The sequence below is a fragment of the Rutidosis leptorrhynchoides genome, chromosome 8 (genome assembly GCF_046630445.1).
Source record: "Rutidosis leptorrhynchoides isolate AG116_Rl617_1_P2 chromosome 8, CSIRO_AGI_Rlap_v1, whole genome shotgun sequence".
In the NCBI taxonomy this organism is placed as follows: Eukaryota; Viridiplantae; Streptophyta; class Magnoliopsida; order Asterales; family Asteraceae; genus Rutidosis; species Rutidosis leptorrhynchoides.
Window position 1 is genome coordinate 63,067,136 of NC_092340.1, and position 16,763 is coordinate 63,083,898.

At 35.5% G+C, this 16,763-nt stretch overlaps 1 protein-coding gene across 1 annotated transcript in view; it reads right to left on the minus strand.

Moving 5' to 3' along the window:
* Positions 1 to 778: 778 nt before the first annotated feature.
* The window catches only part of LOC139863487 (uncharacterized), a 28,962-nt gene continuing 12,977 nt past the window's right edge, over positions 779 to 16,763 (minus strand). The window contains exon 2 of the mRNA XM_071852116.1: positions 779 to 846. Within this exon, the coding sequence (XP_071708217.1) occupies positions 779 to 846 (68 nt within the window). The remainder of the gene's footprint in view (positions 847 to 16,763) is intronic.

Here is a 16,763-nt window from a genome sequence, read left to right on the forward strand (position 1 = left end):
TGCTTTCTTAAAACTATAGATTATATATCAACAATATATAATAATTGGTCTAAATGCTAAAGTGTGTGACCCCATAGGCCTGTATATAAGCGATATTATAGATTTGTGTTATGACGTGTACACTAAACCAACACGTATTAGGGGGGTTTTGATGGGAAAGGAGAAGATATAATTAATCATAGTATGGGTTTTTATCACTTTTTGCCCGTGGTATCTTAAAAATTTATTAAAAAATTAAAATATATAGGTAAAATGTTAAAAGAAAAACTAAAATAAAAAATGTAAAATGTAAACATAAGATGTAAAGCGTATACGTAAATACAACAACAACAACAACAACAATACCCAATCCCACACTTGTAGGGTATGGGGGAGGTGAGACGTAGACAATCCTTCCTCTACCCTAGGACAAAGAGAAGTCATTTCACCACCCCGAGTGAAACACTCACAAGAGTAGAGAAAGTCCTTCCTCTCTATGTTCGACGGATAAAGAGATTGCTTGCAACGGACCTCCGGCCAAAAAAAAAAAAATAAAATAAAATGCCAACGCCATGAAAATGGTGGGACAAATTTCCATGGGTTTTAAAATGTTGCCTGGAATTCGATTTAGGCTCTAAGCGACAGTCAAGTCGCCAATAAGTAGACGCTTGCTGATGGCTCCCGAAACAGCGCCGTATAAAAAAAAAACGTACCTTAGAGTGTACTGCGGAGCACATGACGAATAAAGTAAAGCTGCACTAAATGAGAAATAAACATATATGTCCACAAACAGATAAAATCACATCATAGCAAGCCAGTCTATAAAAATAAACATACAAACATACATAAAACCGTATCTACTCAAACCTACATAAACATACAAACGTACATTTATAGATATCCACCTACACGCATAGATACGGGAAAACCTACATACGCATACATAGATATAAAACATACAAACATACGAATATACATACCAACATACGGATATACATACAAACATACGAATATACATACAACCAAACATATAACAATACATACATATAAACATACAAACGTACATAAATACATAAATACAATCATAGGCAAGCAGAAATGCAAAACAAGCGTACATACAAACAAACATACATAAACCTGCGCACAAACTTAAATACATACATACAAACACGAACATCCATACATACACATTGAAACCCACATGACCACACTTACACCATCTATGCATGGGTCTAGGGGAAAAAAAAAAAAAAAGGTCGCACAACAAAAAAAGCATACAAAAAAAAAAACAAACCAGCAAAGAGCAAAGAACATAGTGAAAGAAGACACCCACACAGACCCACAAAACCACAAACACACAAACAAAACCAAACAACCTACTCATCTATTCTAATTCTAGTCCTCCACGCAACCCTATCAGAGGTCATGTCCTTGATCAATAAGAGCTCCTTCAAGTCTATCTTTATCCTATCTTCCCACCTACGCGTAGGTCTACCCCTTCTTCGTACGCCCTCAACCGTAAGTGTCTCGACCCTCCTAACAGGGGCAGTAGGAGGCCGTCTTCTCACATGCCCAAACTGTAGTGACCCGAACTTTTCCATGTTTATATATATTAATTGAGATTGATATTTACATGATTAAATGTTTCCAACATGTTAAGCAATCAAACTTGTTAAGACTTGATTAATTGAAATATGTTTCATATAGACAATTGACCACCCAAGTTGACCGGCGATTCAAGAACGTTAAAACTTGTAAAAACGACATGACGATATATATATAGATATACATATGGTTAACATGAGATTATGATAAGTAAGTATCTCCATAAGTATATTAACAATGAGTTATATACATATAAACAAGACTACTAACTTAAGGATTTCGAAACGAGACATATATGTAACGATTATCATTGTAACGACATTTAAATGTATATATATCATATTAAGATATATTAATATACCATAATATCATGATAATATAATAATTTAACATCTCATTAGATATAATAAACAATGGGTTAACAATATTAATTGAGATCGTTAACTTAAAGGTTTCAAAACAACACTTACATGTAACGACTAACGATGACTTAACGACTCAATTAAAATGTATATACATGTAGTGTATTTAGATGTATTAAAATACTTTTGTAAGACTTCAAGACATATATCAAAACACTCATACTTAACGAAAATGGTTACAGTTACTTTCCCATTCTTTTCTTTCATCAAGAATTCTAGTCGTATTCTTACCCGTATTATACACAGCTTCAAAACGTACTTACTATGGGTATATACCAATAGGAACTAGCATGGGATTCCACTCTTGATTATGTCATGTATGACTAATCAATTTTAACTTCTACCATGAGCTAGTCAACTAACTAGAACTCCTTTTAACCCCACTCACCACTCACCAATTACCACTCATCATTCACTCCATTTCACTTCCAATTCTCTTTCTAATTCTCTCTCAACACACACACACTATTATGAATGTATTTTTCCAGTAGTTAATCATCATCTTCATCAAAAATCACTTCAAGAATCAAGTTATAATCATCATAGGAAGAACACTTCAAGAACACTTCAAAAATCCCTTCAAGTTTACTAATTTACTTCCAAGCTTTCTAATCCATTCCAAGTAATCATCTAAGATCAAGAAACCTTTGTTATATACAGTAGGTTATCTTTCTTATTCAAGGTAATATTCATATTCAAACTTTGATTCAATTTCTATAACTATAAACTATCTTATTTCGAGTAAAAATCTTACTTGAACTTGTTTTTGTGTCATGATCCTACTTCAAGAACTTTCAAGCCATCCAAGATCCTTTGAAGCTAGATCATTTCTTGTCACTTTTAGTAGGTTTACCTACTAAACTTGAGGTAGTAATGATGTTCATAACATCATTCGATTCATATATATAAAACTATCTTATTCGAATGTTTAAACTCGTAATCACTAGAACATAGTTTAGTTAATTCTAAACTTGTTCGCAAACAAAAGTTAATCCTTCTAACTTGACTTTTAAAATTAACTAAACACATGTTCTATATCTATATGATATGCTAACTTAATGATTTAAAATCTGGAAACACGAAAAACACCGTAAAACCGGATTTACGCCGTCGTAGTAACACCGCGGGCTGTTTTGGGTTAGTTAATTAAAAACTATGATAAACTTTGATTTAAAAGTTGTTATTCTGAGAAAATAATTTTTATTATGAACATGAAACTATATCCAAAAATTATGGTTAAACTCAAAGTGGAAGTATGTTTTCTAAAATGGTCATCTAGACGTCGTTCTTTCGACTGAAATGACTACCTTTACAAAAACGACTTGTAACTTATTTTTTCGACTATAAACCTATACTTTTTCTGTTTAGATTCATAAAATAGAGTTCAATATGAAACCATAGCAATTTGATTCACTCAAAACGGATTTAAAATGAAGAAGTTATGGGTAAAACAAGATTGGATAATTTTTCTCATTTTAGCTACGTGAAAATTGGTAACAAATCTATTCCAACCATAACTTAATCAACTTGTATTGTATATTATGTAATCTTGAGATACCATAGAAACGTATACAATGTTTCGACCTATCATGTCGACACATCTATATATATTTCGGAACAACCATAGACACTCTATATGTGAATGTTGGAGTTAGCTATACAGGGTTGAGGTTGATTCCAAAATATATATAGTTTGAGTTGTGATCAATACTGAGATACGTATACACTGGGTCGTGGATTGATTCAAGATAATATTTATCGATTTATTTCTGTACATCTAACTGTGGACAACTAGTTGTAGGTTACTAACGAGGACAGCTGACTTAATAAACTTAAAACATCAAAATATATTAAAAGTGTTGTAAATATATTTTGAACATACTTTGATATATATGTATATATTGTTATAGGTTCGTGAATCAACCAGTGGCCAAGTCTTACTTCCCGACGAAGTAAAAATATGTGAAAGTGAGTTATAGTCCCACTTTTAAAATCTAATATTTTTGGGATGAGAATACATGCAGGTTTTATAAATGATTTACAAAATAGACACAAGTACGTGAAACTACATTCTATGGTTGAATTATCGAAATCGAATATGCCCCTTTTTATTAAGTCTGGTAATCTAAGAATTAGGGAACAGACACCCTAATTGACGCGAATCCTAAAGATAGATCTATTGGGCCTAACAAACCCCATCCAAAGTATCGGATGCTTTAGTACTTCGAAATTTATATCATATCCGAAGGGTGTCCCAGAATGATGGGGATATTCTTATATATGCATCTTGTTAATGTCGGTTACCAGGTGTTCACCATATGAATGATTTTTATCTCTATGTATGGGATGTATATTGAAATATGAAATCTTGTGGTCTATTGTTACAATTTGATATATATAGGTTAAACCTATAACTCACCAACATTTTTGTTGACGTTCAAAGCATGTTTATTCTCAGGTGAATACTAAGAGCTTCCGCTGTTGCATACTAAAATAAGGACAAGATTTGGAGTCCATGTTTGTATGATACTGTGTAAAAACTGCATTCAAGAAACTGATTTCGATGTAACATATTTGTATTGTAAACCATTATGTAATGGTCGTGTGTAAACAGGATATTTTAGATTATCATTATTTGATAATCTACGTAAAGCTTTTTAAACCTTTATTTATGAAATAAAGGTTATGGTTTGTTTTAAAAATGAATGCAGTCTTTGAAAAACGTCTCATATAGAGGTCAAAACCTCGCAACGAAATCAATTAATATGGAACGTTTTTAATCAATAAGAACGGGACATTTCAGTTGGTATCCGAGCGTTGGTCTTAGAGAACCAGAATTTTGCATTAGTGTGTCTTATCGAGTTTGTTAGGATGCATTAGTGAGTCTGGACTTCGACCGTGTTTACTTGAAAAATGATTGCTTAACAAATTTTGTTGGAAACTATATATTTTTAACATGTGAATATTATGTGATATATTAATCTCTTAACGCGTTTGATATTATGTGATAGATGTCTACCTCTAGAACAAGTCCCATTGACTCACCTAATAATAATGAAGAGTCAAATATAAATTGGAATGATTCGTGGACTGATTCACAAGTTCCCGAAGAGGAACCGGAAGAAGAGTCGGAACCGGAAGAAGAATCGGAACCGGAAGAAGAATCGGAACCGGATGAAGAAATAGAACCGGTGGGGGAAATAATAAAACAGTTAAGTAAAAGAAAATTCTCAACCAACCGACCAAGGTTAATTATGGTTAATGGTGTTTCCGCCAAGGAAGCAAAATATTGGGAGGATTACCAATTCTCCGATGAATCGGATTCCGACGAGAATTCTGATGATGTTATAGAAATTACCCCAACTGAATTTAAAAAGGCAAAAGAAAATAATAAGGGAAAGGGCATAAAAATAGAGAAATCTAATTCCAACCCCAATGAACTTTATATGTATCGTCAACCCCCGAAGTCCTTAAGTTGTAACAATGACCCGGGAACCTCTAAACCACCAGGTTTTTCTAAACCAATGTGGAAAACGACGGCTCATATTAGGGGAACATCATATATCCCTAGAAACTTGGTAAAACGAACCAAAACCGAAGAAGAAGAAACAAGCGAGTCGGAATAAGATAGTTGTATTCGTGTGGTGTAATATATGTAATATAGTGTGCTTATGCTTTATGATATATGTAAAAATTGCTTGTATTCATAAGTATTTTTTTTATGAATCTAACTCTTGTTCTATTTTACAGTATAAAAACACAAAATGGATAGACAACCCAATATTTTAAGAGACCTACCCGGAGACATGGTTGATGAAATCTTGTCTAGAGTCGGTCAGAATTCTTCGGCACAACTATTTAAGGCGAGATCAGTTTGTAAGACATTCGAAGAACGTTCCAAGAATGCCTTGATTTATAAAAGGCTTTCGTTTGAAAGATGGGGGATATCACATTGGGAAATCCATAAGTTACGATGTGTTTACTTTGACGCATATATTGCGGGGAACCCAAATGTTATTTTACGCAATGGGTTAAGAAATTATTTTGACTCAATATATCCGAATATTGGACTTCGTGATTTAGAAAAAGCGGCTAACATGCAACATAAAGAAGCATGTTATGCTTACGGATTAGTAATGTTCGCTTCTCACCAAAGTGAGAACAAGAACATCGGCCTACAACTATTAAACAAAACGTTCCCACAAGTGACGGAGTCGGTAATTGGGGTAAGAAATGAGGTTTTTAGATTGTTACGGGACTGTTGGACATTACGTAACCCTCGTCCCATTGACGACGTTACAACACGTTGTCTTATCAACGGCCATAACGGTTATGTTCCACAAGACCAAGGATGGGAAGTAATCCTAGTAAAACCAGAATGCATGACTTGTTTCTGGACGTATGAATTACGTGTCTTTAGTGCCTTTGCTGAACGACTTGTGTACTAGCTAGAATTATCTTCACAACCATCTTGTATCAAATTTATTGTGTGCTATATTTCATGCTATATGTAAAATAAGCGGTATTGTAAGTTTGTAAAATATTGTGTAAAAGTTTGAACGCGAAATATTATTATAATCAGTTTTTCATATAGAATTGTAGTAGTTGAATTGTATATTAGCTACTAAGTATGAACTTAACGGGTAGGTACTACCCGAATTTAAACTTATAAAACGCTAATATGAAGAAAAAGCTTTTATAAATGAGTTCATATTATGCTACGAAATACTATTAACTACTCTTAATATTCTGTATGATTAACTTGTTCCATTTGAGTATTTTGAAGGAAATGGCACCGACTACTCGACACACCGTGAATATGAATGAAGAGGAATTCCGTACTTTTCTAACTTCAAACATAGCCGCAGTACAGGCTGCGCTACATACCAACAATAACCTTGGATCTAGCAGTACAGGAAATCGTGTAGGATGCACCTACAAAGAATTCACTGCCTGCAAACCTTTGGAATTTAATGGAACCGAAGGACCGATCGGATTGAAACGGTGGACCGAGAAGGTCGAATCGGTGTTTGCCATAAGTAAGTGTACTGAAGAGGACAAAGTGAAGTACGCTACGCATACCTTCACAGGTTCTGCGTTAACATGGTGGAATACCTATCTAGAGCAAGTGGGACAAGACGATGCGTACGCACTACCATGGTCAGCATTCAAGCACTTGATGAACGAGAAGTACCATCCCAGAACCGAGGTCAATAAGCTCAAGACAGAACTTAGAGGGTTACGAACCCAAGGATTTGATATTACCACGTACGAAAGACGATTCACAGAATTGTGCCTATTATGTCCGGGAGCATTCGAAGATGAGGAAGAGAAGATCGACGCGTTTGTGAAAGGATTACCGGAAAGAATCCAAGAAGATATAAGTTCACACGAGCCCGCCTCCATACAACAGGCATGTAGAATGGCTCACAAACTAGTGAACCAGATTGAAGAAAGAATTAAAGAACAGACTGCTGAAGAGGCCAATGTGAAGCAAGTCAAAAGAAAGTGGGAGGAAAACGGTGATAAGAATCACCAATACAACAACAACAGCAATTACAACAATAATCGCAACAATTATCCCAACAATCGCAACATCAATCGCAACTACAACAAACGGCCCAACAACAACAACAACAACAACAACAACAACAACAACAACAACTACAACTACAACTACAACAATCATCCCAACAACAATAATAACTGCAACAACAACAACAACAATCAGAAGCAGCTATGCCAAAGGTGTGAAAAATATCACTCGGGGTTCTGCACCAAATTTTGCAACAAGTGTAAAAGAAATGGTCATAGCGCGGCGAAGTGTGAGGTCTACGGACCAGGGGTTAATAGAACGAAAGGAACAAATGGTGTCGGAACGAGTAATGGCGGAGCAAGTAGTGTCAGAGCAAGTTATGCCAATGTAGTTTGTTATAAATGTGGAAAACCAGGCCACATTATTAGAAATTGCCCGAACTGAAATGTCCCGTTCTTATTGATTAAAAACGTTCCATATTAATTGATTTCGTTGCGAGGTTTTGACCTCTATATGAGACGTTTTTCAAAGACTGCATTCATTTTTAAAACAAACCATAACCTTTATTTCATAAATAAAGGTTTAAAAAGCTTTACGTAGATTATCAAATAATGATAATCTAAAATATCCTGTTTACACACGACCATTACATAATGGTTTACAATACAAATATGTTACATCGAAATCAGTTTCTTGAATGCAGTTTTTACACAATATCATACAAACATGGACTCCAAATCTTGTCCTTATTTTAGTATGCAACAGCGGAAGCTCTTAATATTCACCTGAGAATAAACATGCTTTAAACGTCAACAAAAATGTTGGTGAGTTATAGGTTTAACCTATATATATCAAATCGTAACAATAGACCACAAGATTTCATATTTCAATACACATCCCATACATAGAGATAAAAATCATTCATATGGTGAACACCTGGTAACCGACATTAACAAGATGCATATATAAGAATATCCCCATCATTTCGGGACACCCTTCGGATATGATATAAATTTCGAAGTACTAAAGCATCCGGTACTTTGGATGGGGTTTGTTAGGCCCAATAGATCTATCTTTAGGATTCGCGTCAATTAGGGTGTCTATTCCCTAATTCTTAGATTACCAGACTTAATAAAAAGGGGCATATTCGATTTCGATAATTCAACCATAGAATGTAGTTTCAAGTACTTGTGTCTATTTTGTAAATCATTTATAAAACCTGCATGTATTCTCATCCCAAAAATATTAGATTTTAAAAGTGGGACTATAACTCACTTTCACAGATTTTTACTTCGTCGGGAAGTAAGACTTGGCCACTGGTTGATTCACGAACCCATAACAATATATACATATATATCAAAGTATGTTCAAAATATATTTACAACACTTTTAATATATTTTGATGTTTTAAGTTTATTAAGTCAGATGTCCTCGTTAGTAACCTACAACTAGTTGTCCACAGTTAGATGTACAGAAATAAATCGATAAATATTATCTTGAATCAATCCACGACCCAGTGTATACGTATCTCAGTATTGATCACAACTCAAACTATATATATTTTGGAATCAACCTCAACCCAGTATAGCTAACTCCAACATTCACATATAGAGTGTCTATGGTTGTTCCGAAATATATATAGATGTGTCGACATGATAGGTCGAAATATTGTATACGTGTCTATGGTATCTCAAGATTACATAATATACAATACAAGTTGATTAAGTTATGGTTGGAATAGATTTGTTACCAATTTTCACGTAGCTAAAATGAGAAAAATTATACAAACTTGTTTTACCCATAACTTCTTCATTTTAAATCCGTTTTGAGTGAATCAAATTGCTATGGTTTCATATTGAACTCTATTTTATGAATCTAAACAGAAAAAGTATAGGTTTATAGTCGGAAAAATAAGTTACAAGTCATTTTTGTAAAGGTAGTCATTTCAGTCTAAAGAACGACGTCTAGATGACCATTTTAGAAAACATACTTCCACTTTGAGTTTAACCATAATTTTTGGATATAGTTTCATGTTCATAATAAAAATCATTTTCTCAGAATAACAACTTTTAAATCAAAGTTTATCATAGTTTTTAATTAACTAACCCAAAACAGCCCGCGGTGTTACTACGACGGCGTAAATCCGGTTTTACGGTGTTTTTCGTGTTTCCAGGTTTTAAATCTTTAAGTTAGCATATCATATAGATATAGAACATGTGTTTAGTTGATTTTAAAAGTCAAGTTAGAAGGATTAACTTTTGTTTGCGAACAAGTTTAGAATTAACTAAACTATGTTCTAGTGATTAAGAGTTTAAACCATCATTACTACCTCAAGTTTAGTAGGTAAACCTACTAGAAGTGACAAGAAATGATCTACCTTCAAAGGATCTTGGATGGCTTGAAAGTTCTTGAAGTAGGATCATGACACAAAAACAAGTTCAAGTAAGATTTTTACTCGAATTAAGATAGTTTATAGTTATAGAAATTGAATCAAAGTTTGAATATGAATATTACCTTGAATAAGAAAGATAACCTACTGTATATAACAAAGGTTTCTTGATCTTAGATGATTACTTGGAATGGATTAGAAAGCTTGGAATTAAATTAGTAAACTTGAAGGGATTTTTGAAGTGTTCTTGAAGTGTTCTTCCTATGATGATTATAGCTTGATTCTTGAAGTGATTTTTGATGAAGATGATGATTAAATACTGGAATAATACGTTCATAAAAGTGTGTGGGTGTTGAGAGAGAATTAGAAATAGAATTGGAAGTGAAATGGAGTGAATGATGAGTGGTAATTGGTGAGTGGTGAGTGGGGTTAAAAGGAGTTCTAGTTAGTTGACTAGCTCATGGTAGAAGTTAAAATTGATTAGTCATACATGACATAATAAAGAGTGGAATCCCATGCTAGTTCCTATTGGTATATACCCATAGTAAGTACGTTTTGAAGCTGTGTATAATACGGGTAAGAATACGACTAGAATTCTTGATGAAAGAAAAGAATGGGAAAGTAACTGTAACCATTTTTGTTAAGTATGAGTGTTTTGATATATGTCTTTAAGTCTTCCAAAAGTATTTTAATACATCTAAATACACTACATGTATATACATTTTAACTGAGTCATTAAGTCATCGTTAGTCGTTACATGTAAGTGTTGTTTTGAAACCTTTAAGTTAACGATCTCAATTAATGTTGTTAACCCATTGTTTATTATATCTAATTAGATGTTAAATTATTATATTATCATGATATTATGATATATTAATATATCTTAATATGATATATATACATTTAAATGTCGTTACAACGATAATCGTTACATATATGTCTCGTTTCGAAATCCTTAAGTTAGTAGTCTTGTTTATATGTATATAACTCATTGTTAATATACTTATGGAGATACTTACTTATCATAATCTCATGTTAACCATATGTATATCCATATATATATCATCATGTCGTTTTTACAAGTTTTAACGTTCGTGAATCGCCGGTCAACTTGGGTGGTCAATTGTCTATATGAAACATATTTCAATTAATCAAGTCTTAACAAGTTTGATTGCTTAACATGTTGGAAACATTTAATCATGTAAATATCAATCTCAATTAATATATATAAACATGGAAAAGTTCGGGTCACTACAGTACCTACCCGTTAAATAAATTTCGTCCCGAAATTTTAAGCTGTTGAAGGTGTTGACGAATCTTCTAGAAATAGATGCGGGTATTTCTTCTTCATCTGATCTTCACACTCCCAGGTGAACTCGGGTCCTCTACGAGCATTCCATCGAACCTTAACAATTGGTATCTTGTTTTGCTTAAGTCTTTTAACCTCACGATCCATTATTTCGACGGGTTCTTCGATGAATTGGAGTTTTTCATTGATTTGGATTTCATCTAACGGAATAGTGAAATCTTCTTTAGCAAAACATTTCTTCAAATTCGAGACGTGGAAAGTGTTATGTACAGCCGCGAGTTGTTGAGGTAACTCAAGTCGGTAAGCTACTGGTCCGACACGATCAATAATCTTGAATGGTCCAATATACATTGGATTTAATTTCCCTCATTTACCAAATCGAACAACGCCTTTCCAAGGTGCAACTTTAAGCATGACCATCTCTCCAATTTCAAATTCTATATCTTTTCTTTTGATGTCAGCGTAGCTCTTTTGTCAACTTTGGGCGGTTTTCAACCGTTGTTGAATTTGGATGATCTTCTCAGTAGTTTCTTGTATAATCTCCGGACCCGTAATCTGTCTATCCCCCACTTCACTCCAATAAATCGGAGACCTGCACTTTCTACCATAAAGTGCTTCAAACGGTGCCATCTCAATGCTTGAATGGTAGCTGTTGTTGTAGGAAAATTCTGCTAACGGTAGATGTCGATCCCAACTGTTTCCGAAATCAATAACACATGCTCGTAGCATGTCTTCAAGCGTTTGTATCGTCCTTTTGCTCTACCCATCAGTTTGTGGATGATAGGCAGTACTCATGTCTAGACGAGTTCCTAATGCTTGCTGTAATGTCTGCCAGAATCTTGAAATAAATCTGCCATCCCTATCAGAGATAATAGAGATTGGTATTCCATGTCTGGAGACGACTTCCTTCAAATACAGTCGTGCTAACTTCTCCATCTTGTCATCTTCTCTTATTGGCAGGAAGTGTGCTGATTTAGTGAGATGATCAACTATTACCCAAATAGTATCAAAACCACTTGCAGTCCTTGGCAATTTAGTGATGAAATCCATGGTAATGTTTTCCCATTTCCATTCTGGGATTTCGGGTTGTTGAAGTAGACCTGATGGTTTCTGATGCTCAGCTTTGACCTTAGAACACGTCAAACATTCTCCTACGTATTTAGCAACATCGGCTTTCATACCCGGCCACCAAAAATGTTTCTTGAGATCCTTGTACATCTTCCCCGTTCCAGGATGTATTGAGTATCTGGTTTTATGAGCTTCTCTAAGTACCATTTCTCTCATATCTCCAAATTTTGGTACCCAAATCCTTTCAGCCCTATACCGGGTTCCGTCTTCCCGAATATTAAGATGCTGCTCCGATCCTTTGGGTATTTCATCCTTTAAATTTCCTTCTTTTAAAACTCCTTGTTGCGCCTCCTTTATTTGAGTAGTAAGGTTATTATGAATCACTATATTCATAGATTTTACTCGAATGGGTTCTCTGTCCTTCCTGCTCAAGGCATCGGCTACCACATTTGCCTTCCCCGGGTGGTAACGAATCTCAAAGTCGTAATCATTCAACAATTCAATCCACCTACGCTGCCTCATATTCAGTTGTTTCTGATTAAATATGTGTTGAAGACTTTTGTGGTCGGTATATATAATACTTTTGACCCCATATAAGTAGTGCCTCCAAGTCTTTAATGCAAAAACAACCGCGCCTAATTCCAAATCAGGCGTCGTATAATTTTACCCGTGAATCTTCAATTGTCTAGACGCATAAGCAATCACCTTCGTTCGTTGCATTAATACACAACCGAGGCCTTGCTTTGATGCGTCACAATAAATCACAAAATCATCATTCCCTTCAGGCAATGACAATATAGGTGCCGTAGTTAGCTTTTTCTTCAATAACTGAAACGCTTTCTCTTGTTCATCATTCCATTCAAATTTCTTCCCTTTATGCGTTAATGCAGTCAAGGGTTTTGCTATTCTGGAAAAGTCTTGGATGAACCTTCTGTAGTAACCAGCTAGTCCTAAAAACTGGCGTATGTGTTTCAGAGTTTTTGGGGTTTCCCACTTTTCAACAGTTTCTATCTTTGCCGGATCCACCTTAATACCTTCTTTGTTCACTATGTGACCGAGGAATTGAACTTCTTCCAACCAAAATGCACACTTTGAAAACTTAGCGTACAATTCTTCCTTCCTCAATACTTCTAACACCTTTCTCAAATGTTCACCGTGTTCTTGGTCATTCTTTGAGTAAATAAGTATGTCATCAATGAAAACAATGACAAACTTGTCAAGGTATGGTCCACACACTCGGTTCATGAGGTCCATGAACACAGCTGGTGCATTAGTTAAACCAAACGACATGACCATAAACTCGTAATGACCGTAACGCGTTCTGAAAGCAGTCTTTGGAATATCATCTTCTTTCACCCACATTTGATGATACCCGGAACGTAAGTCAATCTTTGAATAAACAGACGAGCCTTGTAGTTGATCAAATAAGTCGTCGATTCTCGGTAGTGGGTAGCGGTTCTTGATGGTAAGTTTGTTCAACTCTCGGTAGTCGATACACAACCTGAATGTACCATCTTTCTTCTTGACAAACAAAACAGGAGCTCCCCACGGTGATGTGCTTGGTCGAATGAAACCACGCTCTAAAAGTTCTTGTAATTGGCTTTGCAGTTCTTTCATCTCGCTGGGTGCGAGTCTGTAAGGAGCATGAGCTATTGGTGCAGCTCCTGGTACAAGATCTATTTGAAATTCAACGGATCGATGTGGGGGTAATCCCGGTAATTCTTTCGGAAATACATCGGGAAATTCTTTTGCGACGGGAACATCATTGATGCTCTTTTCTTCAGTTTGTACTTTCTCGACGTGTGCTAGAACAGCATAGCAACCTTTTCTTATTAGTTTTTGTGCCTTCAAATTACTAATAAGATGTAGCTTCGTGTTGCCCTTTTCTCCGTATACCATTAAGGGTTTTCCTTTTTCCCGTATAATGCGAATTGCATTTTTGTAACAAACGATCTCTGCTTTCACTTCTTTCAACCAGTCCATACCGATTATCACATCAAAACTCCCTAACTCTACTGGTATCAAATCAATCTTAAATGTTTCGCTAACCAGTTTAATTTCTCGATTCCGACATATATTATCAGCTGAAATTAATTTACCATTTGCTAATTCGAGTAAAAATTTACTATCCAAAGGTGTCAATGGACAACTTAATTTAGCACAAAAATCTCTACTCATATAGCTTCTATCCGCACCAGAATCAAATAAAACGTAAGCAGATTTATTGTCAATAAGAAACGTACCCGTAACAAGCTCCGGGTCTTCCTGTGCCTCTGCCGCATTAATATTGAAAACTCTTCCGCGGCCTTGTCCATTCGTGTTCTCCTGATTCGGGCAATTTCTAATAATGTGGCCCAGTTTTCCACATTTATAACAAACTACATTGGCATAACTTGCTCCGACACTACTTGCTCCGCCATTACTCGTTCCGACACCATTTGTTCCTTTCGTTCTATTAACCCCTGGTCCGTAGACCTCACACTTTGCCGCGCTATGACCATTTCTTTTACACTTGTTGCAAAATTTGGTACAGAACCCCGAGTGATACTTTTCACACCTTTGGCATAGCTACTTCTGATTGTTGTTGTTGTTGTTGTTGTTGCGGTTATTATTGTTGTTGGGATGATTGTTGTAGTTGTTGTTGTTGTTGTTGTTGTTGTTGTTGTTGTTGTTGGGCCATTTGTTGTAGTTGCGATTGATGTTGCGATTGTTGGGATAATTGTTGCGATTATTGTTGTAATTGCTGTTGTTGTTGTATTGGTGATTCTTATCACCGTTTTCCTCCCACTTTCTTTTGACTTGCTTCACATTGGCCTCTTCAGCAGTCTGTTCTTTAATTCTTTCTTCAATCTGGTTCACTAGTTTGTGATCCATTCTACATGCCTGTTGTATGGAGGCGGGCTCGTGTGAACTTATATCTTCTTGGATTCTTTCCGGTAATCCTTTCACAAACGCGTCGATCTTCTCTTCCTCATCTTCGAATGCTCCCGGACATAATAGGCACAATTCTGTGAATCGTCTTTCGTACGTGGTAATATCAAATCCTTGGGTTCGTAACCCTCTAAGTTCTGTCTTGAGCTTATTGACCTCGGTTCTGGGACGGTACTTCTCGTTCATCAAGTGCTTGAATGCTGACCACGGTAGTGCGTACGCATCGTCTTGTCCCACTTGCTCTAGATAGGTATTCCACCATGTTAACGCAGAACCTGTGAAGGTATGCGTAGCGTACTTTACTTTGTCCTCTTCAGTACACTTACTAATGGCAAACACCGATTCGACCTTCTCGGTCCACCGTTTCAATCCGATCGGTCCTTCGGTTCCATCAAATTCTAAAGGTTTGCAGGCAGTGAATTCTTTGTAGGTGCATCCTACATGATTTCCTGTACTGCTAGATCCAAGGTTATTGTTGGTATGTAGCGCAGCCTATACTGCGACTATGTTTGAAGCTAGAAAAGTACGGAATTCCTCTTCATTCATATTCACGGTGTGTCGAGTAGTCGGTGCCATTTCCTTCAAAATAGTCAAATGGAACAAGTTAATCATACAGAATATTAAGAGTAGTTAATAGTATTTCGTAGCATAATATGAACTCATTTATAAAAGCTTTTTCTTCATATTAGCGTTTTATAAGTTTAAATTCGGGTAGTACCTACCCGTTAAGTTCATACTTAGTAGCTAATATACAATTCAACTACTACAATTCTATATGAAAACTGATTATAATAATATTTCGCGTTCAAACTTTTATACAATATTTTACAAACTTACAATACCGCTTATTTTACATATAGCATGAAATATAGCACACAATAAATTTGATACAAGATGGTTGTGAAGATAATTCTAGCTAGTACACAAGTCGTTCAGCAAAGGCAATAAAGACACGTAATTCATACGTCCAGAAACAAGTCATGCATTCTGGTTTTACTAGGATTACTTCCCATCCTTGGTCTTGTGGAACATAACCGTTATGGCCATTGATAAGACAGCGTGTTGTAACGTCGTCAAAGGGACGAGGGTTACGTAATGTCCAACAGTCCCGTAACAATCTAAAAACCTCATTTCTTACCCCAATTACCGACTCCGTCACTTGTGGGAACGTTTTGTTTAATAGTTGTAGGCCGATGTTCTTGTTCTCACTTTGGTGAGAAGCGAACATTACTAATCCGTAAGCATAACATGCTTCTTTATGTTGCATGTTAGCCGCTTTTTCTAAATCACGAAGTCCAATATTCGGATATATTGAGTCAAAATAATTTCTTAACCCATTGCGTAAAATACAATTTGGGTTCCCCGCAATATATGCGTCAAAGTAAACACATCGTAACTTATGGATTTCCCAATGTGATATCCCCCATCTTTCGAACGAAAGCCTTTTATAAACTAAGGCATTCTTGGAACGTTCTTCGAATGTCTTACAAACTGATCTCGCCTTAAATAGTTGTGCCGAATAAT